This window comes from Sceloporus undulatus, chromosome 6, assembly GCF_019175285.1.
Source record: "Sceloporus undulatus isolate JIND9_A2432 ecotype Alabama chromosome 6, SceUnd_v1.1, whole genome shotgun sequence".
Lineage (NCBI taxonomy): Eukaryota > Metazoa > Chordata > Lepidosauria > Squamata > Phrynosomatidae > Sceloporus > Sceloporus undulatus.
Window position 1 is genome coordinate 129495383 of NC_056527.1, and position 14666 is coordinate 129510048.

The 14666-nt window shown below is 40.6% G+C and overlaps 1 protein-coding gene across 15 annotated transcripts in view; it reads right to left on the reverse strand.

The window, feature by feature from the left end:
- PKNOX2 (PBX/knotted 1 homeobox 2) overlaps positions 1 to 14666 on the reverse strand; it is a 262424-nt gene that overhangs the window by 47030 nt on the left and 200728 nt on the right. For all 15 annotated transcript variants that reach the window (XM_042476172.1, XM_042476171.1, XM_042476181.1 and 12 more), the window contains one exon: positions 4778 to 4949. In XM_042476172.1, the coding sequence (XP_042332106.1) occupies positions 4778 to 4949 (172 nt within the window). The remainder of the gene's footprint in view (positions 1 to 4777; positions 4950 to 14666) is intronic.

The following is a 14666-nucleotide window of genomic DNA, read 5'->3' on the forward strand; positions in this document are numbered from 1 at the left end:
TTTGGGCATAGATTCCAGGAAAATACATAATAGTTGTTTGATGTTCAGTGCCATGGTATCTTAAAAAGCTTTGTATTAAGTTTCCTGTAAATTCACCTCCATTATCTGTTCTGAGAATTTGTGGCTTTCTGTTAAACTTCTCACTGTAACTTGACTCTTTCTTGTAACTTCTCAAGAACTCGACTCTTTCTTAAACCAAATAGGTAATTGTACATCTGCTGTAATCTTCCAAAAAGACCAGCAAATGTCTATTTCCACCAAGCGAACTTCTCTTCATAGGTCCACAGACATTGCTGTGAATCAACTCTAGAGGGCACTGTGCCTCTCACACTCTGCTTGGGAATTGGGGAGTGTGTGTCTAGTTCACTTTGCCTTCACACAGCAAGCATATCTTACTCCATCATAGCAACCTTTCACATGCAGACCTCTAGTTAAATCTGATTTCAAAAGCTCAATAACATGGGGAAAAATCCATCTTGATCCCTGAAGGCAATCAGGCTAAACTTGGAGAATTGTGTGGGGTGCTGAAAAGTGCCAAGGAAGGATGGGCAGATCGTGTTGGAGATTCGGCTAAAAATGGCCAACCGGGAAGATAGCAGGCCTCCTGAAAACCCAACTTCATAATTCATAATTTAACATTCTTAACATTATAAATTGTTTTTAAAAATACATTATCTTTCTATTTTAAATGTGTTTGTTTTTTTAAAAAATTGTATTGTTTTTACATTTGTTGTTAGCCACTTTGAGTCCCTATACGGGAAGAAAGGCAAGATATAAAAATATTAAAACAAATTAAAACATCCTGAATTCCCATTTTCATAGGACTTGTAATCTTGCAAACCTTGAATGGGATCTCTGCTGAGATCTTATGCTGAAGTCTTGCGATGGCTCTGATGGCCTGCAGCTGAGTAGCCACTTTCGCCAGACCTGGGAGCATCAGTGCTGGCCTCCTTCTTGGTGTAATATACCCTCACCCTGCTTATGGCACTGGGGTGGTACAGTAACACTATTAATGAATTATAGCAGATACATAAATTAATTATTACTATGTAAGAGGCAAGAACTACTGACTGCTATGGAGAAACTACCACCACTAAAGACTTTAAGAAAGAGACAAAACATACTATTGGGTTGTTGTTTGGTTTTTTTCTTTGTTAGTATGAAGTGTAAGATAGGGCATTTGGGCAGTTCTAGGTTTGCATGAGAAGTACCCAGTTCAGTTTTAACACCCTATGCAATTGCTGATATTGCTGGGCTGAAAAGAACTGAAAGGCGAAGGGAAAGATGAAATACCCTGTTTTCTAGGCAAGGAAATATTTCATCCAAATCCTGGTTGCTGGAGTTCTTTATTGGATTTAATTATGCCCAAATGACAGAGGGATGGCAGTATGGTCAAGTCATTTTTAGCCTCATGGGAAGACAACAGCACCTTGCCACGCTTCAGAATTCATTGGCTCAGCTTTAACTTTGACATTGAATCCCTTGGATAAATGACACAGGATACTGATATAAGAGCAGTGAACTTTAATATAATCTGTGCAAAAATAACAGGAGGTGGCTGCAACAAGATGGTTAACGCAGCAGACAAACTCCTGAAACAAAGGGGAAAAAAACAGGCATTTAACCCATTGTGATCTTCTTTCAAAACCCTTCCTGTTTAATTTTTCATACCACAACAATTTCAGAAAAGAGACCAATTGCCCTGTATAAATGGAAACAAACAGAGCTAAAACAGAAATCACCGCAGTCTCTGTGCTGCAAAGATATCCAAGTTCTCAATGAACCACATAATTCTTTATACACTCTTCTCAAAAGTCTGAATTTTAAAAGCCTCCTGTCTCATGATTCCAGGTTCCATGAAATGCTAAGACCTTTCAGGTACTTGGTGCTTTTGATATAAAGGCAAACTATGAATAGAGAAGCTCCTGTTAAGGGTTAAAACCGTAGCATGTTGATTCACATCAACTATGCAAAAGAAGATGCCTAAGGAGGTGTGGGTTTTCAAAAACCAACTTCATATGAGGTTTGTGGTTCCACCAACCCAGCAGGCTCAGTGTCACATCTGCTTCCCTCAGCAGCTACTAGGGTCCCAGCCCTTCAGCAAAATCCCACTCTCACCCACTCAAGCCCACCCTAAGGCTAGCTGTGCCAACCAGCTGGATCTGGGAGCCAACCATTTAAATTTTTCTTCAAGGTCCTGAAGAGCTTCATGGAGCATCAGTTTAGAGATCACAGTAGCAAAGGTCAGGAGTGGGATTGCCAGATCAGCAGCACCCCATTCACTGAGATTTCAGGCCCCGAAATAGGGGATGGATCCTTGCAGTGTCACAGAAGAAAGGTCGGCAAGGATGGGGTGGGTCTAAATTGCTCCTGGGTTGAATAATTATAAAAATGGGCATGAGCAGAATCCAGGAAAATGGACCCAGTGCCTCTAAACAGATATAAAGGTAAGTGTGTGGTGATTGCCTACCCCTTTAGAATATCTGAGAAAGACTGATAAAGAACTGCATGTTTGGGCTCATTACACAGTCAATTCTAATATCTTTCAAGTTTTCCTCTTGTATTTATTACATTTGTAGGTCAAATTAACCTTTCTGTGAGGGGTTTTCCCTTCCTCGAATGGCCCAGAAGCTGAGGCAGCAATTTTGCTGTCAGATCCTAAAGATACCAAAGCAGTCAGGAAGACAGGATTATACTAGCCAGTTAAGAGGAATGATCAGCATAGGCACTGAGCTGTAACAACTTTATAACTATTCAGAGCTATATGCTCCATTTGGGTAATAATGGGGCTGGCCAATCACAATACACGGATTTGAATAATGAATACCTAAGAGAGATAACTATGTACTAATTATGTAAACCAGGCAACCATGACCTAGTAAGGTACAGGGAACAACCTAACTTGCAGAAGCATTTGAAATAAATAAACAAATAAATATGATTCTGAATATGTACATTTATGGTACATTTCTATTCTGCCTTTTATTCATGAAAGAATACAAGGTGGTGTAGATGGTGTTTCAAGGCAGTCTTTCATCCAGGCACTGAACGGATTTGTGCCTGTTTAGCTTTAGCAAAGTGTATGCTTCATGTGTGCTCAATACTACTGTATGCTCTGGGACTTTAAGATACAGTGCCAGTCCCAGACAAGTTGCCAGTTGCTGATGAAGATGCATACAGGAACATAACTGCAAGCTATAATGATCTGGCAGAGACAGTCCTGACTAATACTGTATAATCTTGCTTTTCAGCTGCTTTTAAAATGCCCCACATTTTTCTCCTTTTCCACTTTCCTCCTTTGTCCTCAGAGTACTTCAAGTGCTGCAAACTGAGTTCAAAGTACAAAAGTAATTTGCACTTAATTAACTCATCAGGGGGATAGGTGAGAAGGGATGGAATCCTGCCCTTTCCAAGAAGTTCAGGCAAAAACAAACTGCTGCATGTCTCTCCTAGCTTGTGTGTTGTTCTTCATTTATAACTTTGCCATCTTGACCCTATTTTGATATAGCTTGGTCACACATGTCTGTTTTCAAGGGAGTGTATGCAGGTATTTCGCCTCCCTTATGGATATGCTTTTAACTGTTACTTAGACCCTGCATCAAAGTCTATAAAGTATAACTTTACAATGATGCAGTCACATCCCTGTCACAATAATGTACATGGGAGGATCTTGCACAGTGTCACATTGTATAATGTGGGCACAGTGCAAGATAGCCTGTCATGTGATGGGAGCTCCCTTTGCACATTGGGACCCTGAGTGCAACAGAATGGATGTCAATAGGCATGCTGCTGGTCCATTTGCACAATGGTCCCAATGGTGTTGCTATGCCATCCTGAGAATTCAAACATTATGCAATGGTGCAATTCAGCCTTATGCAAATATATGTCAGTTTGTGTCTATTGTAACCTCTGAACAGGATGCCAACCTGTATATAAATTAGCATATTTAAATCATATAAAGATCTGTGCCGTTTTATATTCTCTCTTTTGGTGACCGTAGCCAGCCCTGCCTCTTCGTCTGAAGTTGTAATATGGAAACCTAAGAGACTGTCACACGATTAATATTAGCTTTGCTCCCCAGCCTTTTATAAAACCATGGACTATTAGTACGTAAGATAGAGACCATAAAGCCCATTTTCTTGAGGCTAGGTGATTCTCGCCGTATTTTATTACACTACCTGTCACACACACACACACACACACACACCCCTACATACAGCCAGCCAAAAGCATGAATCTAGGATATCTATCACTGGTATGGTTTCACACTCTTTTTAAACTGAAAGCCTTCCTTAATGTCAGAAGCTTTCTCCCCTTAGGCAACAGTATCCTCTCTCCAGATTGGTTATTTCCTTCTCAAAAAATGCCATTTCCCAAATGTAACCATTCTCCTTAAATTGCTCTAATGTAACAGATCGTGACATCTTCCTGAGCTGACAGCTGTAAAAATTTCCACTGTGAATGGCTGCTGGAAATACCTGGAAGCAGGCTCCGCTATGCAAAATAAGACACATGCAGCTACTTCTTATGTAGCACAACTTGGGTCTCTTTGGTATTAACCCTGACTGATATGTCTCTGACTCCAGAGCGTGGAAAAAGTTTCTTTCTGTTACAAAATCCTACCAAATAACTTCTATAAGCAATATTCATGCTCACGACCCAATCTGGACTATCGATTATAGACAATTTGGGCGGCGGGGATGGGGGGAGTTTGTTGACAGACATATAGAACAGAGGATCAATTAATACAAATAACTGGTCCAGGCCAAAACATTACCAGGTTGTCCAGTTCAGGGTCATCGCTGAAGAATGGTTTGTGCTCCTGTTCTTGCTGATGGACGAAATTCTCAATGTCGACATCAAAGCTGGCAGAAGTGATACACTCCGAGCCCTGTGTCGCCTGCTCACACTTCTCAAACAGCAGTGTAAGGAGGGGGAAAAGAGGATGCCTAAGAACAAAGGAACATGAAATAGCAGTTTATGCATGTCACCAAAGTCAGTTCTGGTTTCTTAACAGTTTGACACAACTACTGATTTTCAGTTTCTTTACCTGTTACCAGTTTGAGGGTTGAAGAATCTGCAGTACTCCCAAAATGGTTTGAAAGGACCACCCCTGTTAAAAAGAAATTAGCTTCATCCAGATATTTGAAAAGGGCAGTGACTTTCTGCTTTGCAGAAATGAAGCTTGAGCAGAGCTTGGAAAAAATTATTTTTGGATGACAGGGACAGAATCCCCCAGCTACTGGCTATTATGAAAAATTTCATCTAAAAAAGTAACTTTTCTAAGCTTTGAGCTTGATTTCCTACTGCTTTCCCTTAAGAGACTTCATGTCAGGTCCAAAAACCAGCTGCCATTCTGTTTGGGATGTACAGTGTCATAAGTGGTCCTATGTGTGAGCAAATTTTTATTGAGTATCGTAGTTTCATAACATCTGTATTCCTCTAGGAGGTTGTCATGATATAACAACCTATAGACACCTGTTGTAAAATGATAGCCACCATGACAATGTCTCATATGCAATGGGCAACAATGTGCATTGGGGCACTCCCCAAGGTGCATTTGGACACCAGCTAGGAAGTGCCAGAACATCAGTGCCTGATGCACATCAGAAATGCCCTGTGTGCATCACAGCACTCTTGCTGGTGTCCAGATGCACATCTGTGTGATTTACTAACAGGGTTCTATTGCATTTCTGTAGCTATGGATTTGTAAAGCTGCAAAATGTAGATGTGTGATACAGGATCTCAGCTGGCATTACCAAAGAGTGATTCTTTTTTGTTTAATTCCTGCCCTGCTTTTTTTAAAGCCACAAATCTGCTATGAAATCAAACCAGCAAGCCACAGTTTAGTAATAGCACATCCATATGCTTTGCATGTAGATGAGTCCTGACCTCTCCTGTAACAAAAAGTAGTATAGAAAATGGTTGGAAAGACTTCTGCCTCAGACTGTAAGGAGATGCTGGCATTGACTGGGCTGCATGGATAAATAGTATGTGCTGGAGGAAGGCAGTGTCCTATGTTTGCCTATGTGTTGATCAGCCTCTCTTCACAGAACCTATGGATATATAAGCTAATTGCACTCAGGTTATGTTTGTGCAATTAGCAGTCTGCTTTTTTGCAAAGTATTGACAAGTTACATCCATAGAGCTTCTAAGCAAGTGAAACTGATTGACGTGTGGACACTGGTGGTCAGGGACAGCAGGAGCAATCTTGCTCCATGCATCGATTATCTCTGAAATTAAGGCCACTGATCAAGGTTTAAATGAGAAAGGAAGCATGCAAGCAAGCATCAACTGAGAATAGAACATTTCATTTGCCTATTCATCTACTAAGTGTCATCACATCATGAGAAGTGCGTTGCAAATAAATTAAGCACTCCACACCTCTGTACAGCAGTTCGGCATCTAGGCTGCTGAGGCTGGCAGCACTGGCCTAACATGATATCGGATATCATGTTTTCCTCTTGCCTTCACATAAGTGATGAACTAGAAATACCATATGACCATTCAACTAAGGGCTGGAAGTCACTCTTTATTTAATCAAAGTAAACATGTTTTAATTTCTCTAATGTCTGTTGTCTTGAAGGTTTAGCACTAAAGTTATCCCATGAGTCCCAGGAGTCGAAAGATCTATTATACACACAACAAATCAGAGGAACCAACGGATTAGCCGAGGCTTCCAGGACCAAGACAAAGAGAAAGGCAGGTGAAGGGGTTAAACTCTAGTATAAGTCTTCATTTGCAGGCACTAATACTGCAGCATATTACAGTCTAATCTAGACTGATCCCAGTTTAATGCAAGATTCCCCAAGCCATGAGCAGAATACGAGAAGTGGGGGGGAACCTCCCTGGTCGTAATTTAGGCAGCCCTGCTGAGGCTTAGCTGAGGGATATGAAAGGCAAATTCCAGACGGTGTTATGAATTATTTCGCCTTATGAACCTTCCTACTCTCAACAGATGCCTGCTGCCATTTAAACAGCCACTAGATCAATTAGAAATGAAAGGCACAAATCGACCCTGCACAAGGGCACTAAATTACTAGGAACTAATAATCCAAGCTGTAATGCCAGGTGGTAGGAGTTCAGGAGCACACCCCCAGCCTTTCCACACTGCACAAATTCCTTTTCAATTTTATGGAGAGAATTAAAGTACATATAGTGGGAAGGGAGCGGCGGCAGCAGTTTGTAAAGCCCAGGCAAAAGGGGACACCTCTGTAACTCAAGAACTCCAAAGGAACACAAAATCCTACAATGCAGAAAGGAGAAAATGTCAACAATGCTACTATAGGGTCGTCTATGTGTCCTGCTTTACAGTGTGCAGTCCTCTCTTCGAAGGACTCTCAGTGGATTGTTGCCTGAAGGTGTCCTCTATTTGAAAGTCTGATTTAAAGAGGAGGGAATGGAATGGAGAGCAAAACCGCTGAATATGCCTGTCCACAGGTAGCACCTCCAGCAGATTAAGTTGATAAGCACATCACCTAGCCACACTTTTGGCCACTATGCTGAGATTGTATTTTTATTTTAAATTACTTTAATTATTGCAAAAGTTTTATTTATGCACACAGATCATCATATAAGTTTGAATATGTGAACAAAGTGAAAACCTGCAGCTTCTTCTTTGGTAATCATTTCTATTTTTCTTTGACAATGCATAAATGACCACTCCAGATTTCTTTTCCTGGCCTAATGAAGTGCATAATTACTATTCCTACTGTGTAAAACAGAGTAAAACTCTGTAAAACAGGAGCTAGTTGGCTATACAATAGAAACAAAATTTTAAACAGGACAACTGTAATATGAAATGTAAACTGAAATTCTAATAGCACAATCTCTTGTGTCTCTGTGTATGTATTATATACCTATATATAAAAGCCTAAATAAGGGCTTATATTTTATTAATAAATGTCATGTGCCCAAACTTAACCGGAAAAAACAGTATATATAAACATTTAAATGCATAAAGGAAGAAGCAAGATCCAACAAACTAAATTTTAATGAACAACTGATATACAGTTAGTTGATGTTTTACTCAAGGCGAGCACAAATATAGGGCAGAACAAAACTACACATAAAAACCACAAACAGAAGTAATATAGGTATAGTAAACAGTAATCCATGGGCAAGAGCATGCAAATACATGACAGGAATCCAGGTAATTGTCTGTTTTATTTAGAATCTTCTTCAGGTGCAAGACTTAATATATTTGTTTTTGATCCAAATAGCTATCTTGTTGGCTCAAAGGATCACACAGGTGTGTTATCCTTCTGGAACTGGTTACTAGTTAGCTTATCTGAAAGTTTTCAGTACTGCTTTCTAATCTGCTTTCTGAATATAAGCCACTGTTCTTCTATCTCAGAACATTACAGCCTCTCCGATTAGTCCTGGTTTGATATTGGGATGGCATTTCCTTCGAGCATTTTGGAGAATGTAGGGCCTTATAGAGCAATAGATCTGTTCTTAGATTTTGCCATGACCAGGGAACAGGGGTCTGAATCTTCAAGGAACAGCATCCAGTAGCCTTTCCTATGCCAATGATCAGGAGAGAAAATGAGAGAACAGGCCCTGACAAAAAAGGGCAGTATAACTTTTATATCCTGGCCAAATAACTCAACCTGCAGGCCCTGTAAAAGAAAAATAATATATTGTCTGGCAACTCAGGGGTACAACAACTTTAAAAAAAACCCTGCAAATATTGACACTGTTTTCTGTGCATAAAAAAAGACAAGGACAATGTCTCAGTTAGTGTCTTTTTCACCCATTATGAGTGGGTGTGACCACTCATCATGAGAAAACAGTCATTTGTAAGGAAAGTAAAGAAAATAGTACAATAGGGTAGTAGTTGTATTGATTCCTGCCAGGTAGGAGGTCATTTCACTCACCCAGGCAGTCTTAAACAGAATGTGTCTGTGAAGGCTTCAAGTTGCTTATTGCTAAAACACAAAATTGGCAGGACACAATATGACAGTTGGGCAGGATGGCAGAACTGGGTGACATGGGAAAGGTAAACAAAGAAAGAAAGAAAAGAAAAGAAAGAAAAAGCCTAGCTGAGATACAAATGTATGAGCAATGACTCGATTCTCACATATGGATCCTTTTTTCCTTCCATGTATTTGCCATTCTGCACAGCGTGGAAGCACTTGTGAATGGAAGCATTTGGGAATGACAGCCTGGAGGCCCAGCCCTACCTTTAAAGAGATGCTTGTGGGATTTTCTTCCTCGTATGTCAAAGTAATTTGGCTGGCTTTGAGTTCTATGTACCTTGATCTAGATGTGTGGAGTCACCATTTTTCAGTTCACAAGCAGCCAACTGCCTAGCCCTGATATTCTGGAATGGACCCTGTTTACACCACCCTATGTTCTATTACTTCAAATTCTCTGACTTAATATAGGCAGGAAATATACAATGAATGAATGAATGAATGAATGATACCCCATGGGTTGTTAAGTCCATCCTCTGTCAGCAACAGACATCTGATCCAAGGCATTCTCTTAAGAAGCCAATGAGACACTAATATTGAACCAACCAAACGTTTGTCCATACATCTTCCAAGGATCGACATTCCACAGAGGCCATAAAGCAATAGTTTCAGCTCAGATCTGGGTTATTTGAAGGCAGTGACATCACTGGGGAGGTGCCGGGGGGTACAGACCACACCAGGTGACACTCCCAAAGAGGGGTGACACCCAGTCACCCTCCTGACCTCAGTGCCACTACCTTCTCCTCCTCGTGAGAACAGATTTGTACCAGGTTTAAAATTGTTTTGATTTGCACCTGTTGAAAAACTACTTGGACAAAGGAATCCTTGGATTTTCCAGGCATTTAAAAAATAAGTATATTATTATCACCTTGGGTTATTTTTCAGAGAGATAGCTATGTTAGTCTGATGCAGTATAAAAAATAAAGCAAGGAGGGAAGAATGATTTATTTCAGTTAAGCTTTCATGGATATCAATCCACGTTTTCAGTTGCAGGCTATATATGCCTAGGACTGGCAAGTATGTAATGATGTCTTTTGTTGACTCTGAAGTCCAGCACTGCATGCTTAGAACACATATGGAGTGTTGGAAGATAGAACTGTATGTACCATGCAGCCTCCTATGCATTGCCACGCAGCCTGCCAAGCTAAGTACTTAGGTCTCATAGAGAGTGCTATCCCATCATGCCTGATGAAATAATATTCAACTATTATGCTAGTTGGTCTCTGTATGTGAAAGGGGGGAAAGCGACATTTTGCCTTTTGTCTCTGGTGGCAAAATTCCATAGGCAACCCCTGTAATACAGCCTCCCTGACAAATTCTAGACAGGAACAAGACCTCAAAGTTTAGATTCATAGCTCAGCCACTACTGTACTGACTTAGCTCCTGTTGGAAGTAATTGAAACCTTCACATGCCATGTTGTGTCACATCTGTGGTTGTTCAAAGACAATGCACTCCCCTCCCTTCCAAAGCAGGAGTTCAGATGAGCACTATTTTTGGTTTTTTAACCTATCCCTTCTCTCAGAGCCACCTTCTCTTCATGATCTGGGGACGGTATTTACTTATTGACTCTTCAGCTCACTGCTGGCATGAATAAATGCTTTAAAAAGAGAAATCACTTGGAAAGATCTTAACTGGATAAAACCTGCAGCGAAGTTGAGCAGAGCTTATGGCTGACCACCAAAGACTGCAAACCCTCATTCCCCTGCCTACCCCCCTCCCTGTCTTTCTTCCCCTTAAGCCATTCAAAATTTGGAGGAAATAAATCTCTCTGCACTAATTCAGGGAAAGTTTGATCCTCGTCAGTGCAGAACAAATAAAAGGGCTGAACTGGCCTGACATTTTACTGCAGAAGAGAGGTCGTTTTCAGCCACTAATAAAAAGGATTTGACACAGGCTAATAAAGAGAAATGAATTCCTCTAATGGCCTAATTTAGCACATTCAGCACTGTTCTGCCTGCAAGTCAGCCAGGAGGGGAACTGCCAAGAGAGAAAGAGAGAGAGAGAGAGAGAGAGAGAGAGGGAGAGAACTGGCAAGGGAAGGAGAGAAGGGAAGAATGATATGAAATGGAAGGGAAGACACAGGAGTTGAAAATACCACCATGTACCTATCTCCTCCTCATCCCCATTTCCTATAAGGAGCAACAGATGGGATATATGGCATTCTCTAGATTACAAAAATAAAGGCAACAAAAAGCTCTTCACCTATTCTGACAGGTGATAAATATATAAAGTGTGTATGTGTAAATTCTTAAAGGCATCACTATTTGTCTTTCCTTCTACCAAGCAGTATATCACCATAGAGCAAACCCACTCAGATCCAAACAGTGATGCGGAAGGACTAAGAATACCATATGAATCCAGATTTGTCCACACAACAGGAGCTAATTCCCCACCTATATACAGCCCATTACAAAGCTATGGCCTGAATGGAGGCCAAGTATAGTTCATTCCTTCATTCCACATTGGTTTTATTCCTTTGGATCCTGATCTAAATAACCTTTGTCTCTGAAATAATTAAACAGTTCCAGTGGACTGGAGTAGTACCTGGTGAAATGTAATAAAATAAAATAGTGTGTTCCCTTCTCTCTCCATAAGAAAGCAGTACTAAAGAACTTGCTTGCACTAGAGCTTTGTGGCAAGTAAAACAACGTGCATCTTCTGTCAATGTCTTACGCAACATTATCTTGTGTCTTTTGTGCCAATGTCTTGTGATGTTTGTGCCATGGGCACATCAGTACCACCACTTCTGTACTGGTAGCATTTCCTAATGTATGTATATGTGGAAGGAAACTTTGATTCAGGAGTGTTTTTTATTTATGGCTGGGAGAAAGTGATTTAATATAATACATTTTCTAGAGAGAAAGTGGCCCAGTCTGCTTCACAAAGCTTTTTAAAAAACATCCTCCTTACATTGGTTTTGCCCACATTGCCCAAGCTGAGAAGAAAAACCACAACTTCTAAAAGGTGAATCAGGGTGTGAGGCAGAATAGGGTTATTACGTGTGAGAAAACCGAAAGCCAGCTCACTCGAAAGCAGGGCTCAGGAAGCATGTTTTGTGGTGGCAGAGCAAAGGGGGAAGAAATAATTTTGTAAAGTTCTTTTTATGGGTGATAAAACTCCCGACACACTATAAACCCAAGCAGTAACTTCACGGCCACTCAACCATTTTCTTCAGAGTGACCTTGGCCAGGAAAGCAGACCTCAATTACAGACCCAACCAAGTGTGCCTCAATCTGACTGCTGGGTACCACTCGCCTTCCCCATGAGTGACCTTCGAAGCCGCTGCCGACTGCAAGGGACTTCGGCAGCTCCGTTTTTACAGCCAACACTAACACAGAGGGGAAAAAATAATTTAGCAGGGCATTAACTCTGAAATTTAGTTCAAAAGCCAGAAGTTGCCTTTTACCTCCCAGGCACTTTGGAAGTATAACTCTCTCTACCTGTCCCCTCTCCCTGATCTACAGGCAGCCAGGCCCCTTATTATTACAGCTTGGCACAAAAGTAAGGACCCTCTGAGCACATTCTTTATGCACTGTAAAACAATGCAATGTGTATTATTTGCAAAGATGTCTGTTTACAAGCAGCAAAATCAGAAAGCTTCAAGAAGTCGTCAGGTAGCAGGTTTAGGCCATTTGTCCATCTTTTTGGCCAATATTTATTTAATTAATTTTATTTACTGAGTGATTACATTTATAGTCTATCTTTATTCAAGGGAGCATACATGGCTCTTCTTTACACTTTATCTTCACAACAACTCTATCAGGTAAGTCTGGCTGAGAGAGTGACTGATCCAATGTCACCAAGTGGATTTCACAGATCGGCAAGGATGTGAACTTGCACCTCCTATGTTACTTCTTTACACTAGATCCCATGAGTTCGGAAAGTGTGGTCCACAGGCTAAAGGAAGCCCCCACACGCCATTTTACAACCTCCCAAAGCTACCCATCAATCACACAAAGCTGCCTATGTGTGTATATGTACAATGTGTCTGTTGACATATGGCAACCCCCCCCCCCCATTAATTCCATGGGGTTTTCTTAGGTAGATGTGTCTTTGCCAGTTCCTTCCTCTGAAATAGAGCCTACAGCACCTTGTTTGTGGTCTTCCACCCAAGTATCAGGCATAGCTGACCATGCTTAGGTTCCAAGATCAGATCGGATCTGGTGCCTTTAGGGTATCTAGGCTAGGAAAATTGTTGAACCCTCCACCCCCACCCCCCCAGTGTATTTTCCAGGAAATTGTTCAAAAATTGTTCAATTCAAAAAGGATGTTGAGAAGCTGGAGCATCTCCAAAGGAGGGCGACTAAAATGGTGAAGGGTCTGGAAACCATGCCCTATCAGGAAGGACTTAGGGAGCTGGGGATGTTTAGTCTGGAGAAGATAAGGTTAAGAAGGGATATGATAGCCTCGTTTAAATACTTGAAGGGATGTCCAAATCTCTTTGGTAGTGAGATCCACATCATTGCAGCACAATCAAAATGCACCTGGTCAAGTTGAGTTTTTACCCCCACCCCTGCAAACTGCACTGAGTGTGAATGCTATGGAAATAACCCAGTTGCCACACTGGGTTATTTCCTAGTGTGAACAACCCCTGATATTTAAATCTTTGCTTGGCTATGGAAATCTACTGAACAACCTTGAGGAAGTTCCAATCTCTCAGCCTCAGAGGAAGTCAATGGCAAACCCTCTCTGAGCAAATCTTGCCAAGAAAACCCCATGATAGGATTGCCTTAGGGTTGGGGTAAGTCAGAAACAATGTGAAGCCACACAACAACAAGTGTTGTAACCCATCATGGTTACTGCACTGGGAGAAAGACAGCATGTACATTAAAAATATAAATCAGTGAATCTTAGGCAGTAAATCTTAGGCTGCATACGGACTGCAGAAATAATCCAGTTGACACCATTCTAACTGTCATGGCTCAGTGCTATGGAATTCTGGGAATTATAGTTTGTTGTGGCACCAGAGCTCTCTAACAGCTCTTCATTTCTCAGAATTCCATAACATTGAGTTGGGTTGGCCAAATGGCCGTAATAAAGATATATATATATATATATATATATATATATATATATATATATAATTGAGCCATGGCAGTTAAAGTGGTGCCAAACTGGATTATTTCTGCAGTGCAGATGCAGCCTCAGGCAGTGTAAAGTATACGAAATGGTGACTTCTCTGCAAACACATTTGAAGTTGCCAATAATTTAAACATTATCAAAGACAAAATGAAACAAAAAACCTTGTAAATAAGAAAGGTGTGTGATAACCCCTATCAGCTGTGAGTCTACAAATCGGTTGGAGAATTTATCTGCCTCCTAAAGAAATTTGGACTATCCAATTTCTTTTCCCAAAGAGAATATAGCATTTTGAGAGACCATTTCCACAATGATCTGGGAAAGAGTTTTAGAAGGTGAATGCCATTGCTAAGCTAAAAAAAAAGAAGAAGAACAATTGGACACATTCTAGGCACATAAAAAGTATATAAATGTTACATACTTTAAAAAATGTAACACACTTGGGACAATTAATCCAGGATTTTTTTAAAAAATAAATGTTACACGTTGGTTTATCACAAATGAAAAATAGTGGCAATGACAACGACACAAAGGCAGCAGCATTTTTCTTCCAATACCCTATTTTAATTAGTGCTATAACACCCTTACATCTAATCCCTATTGTGTGA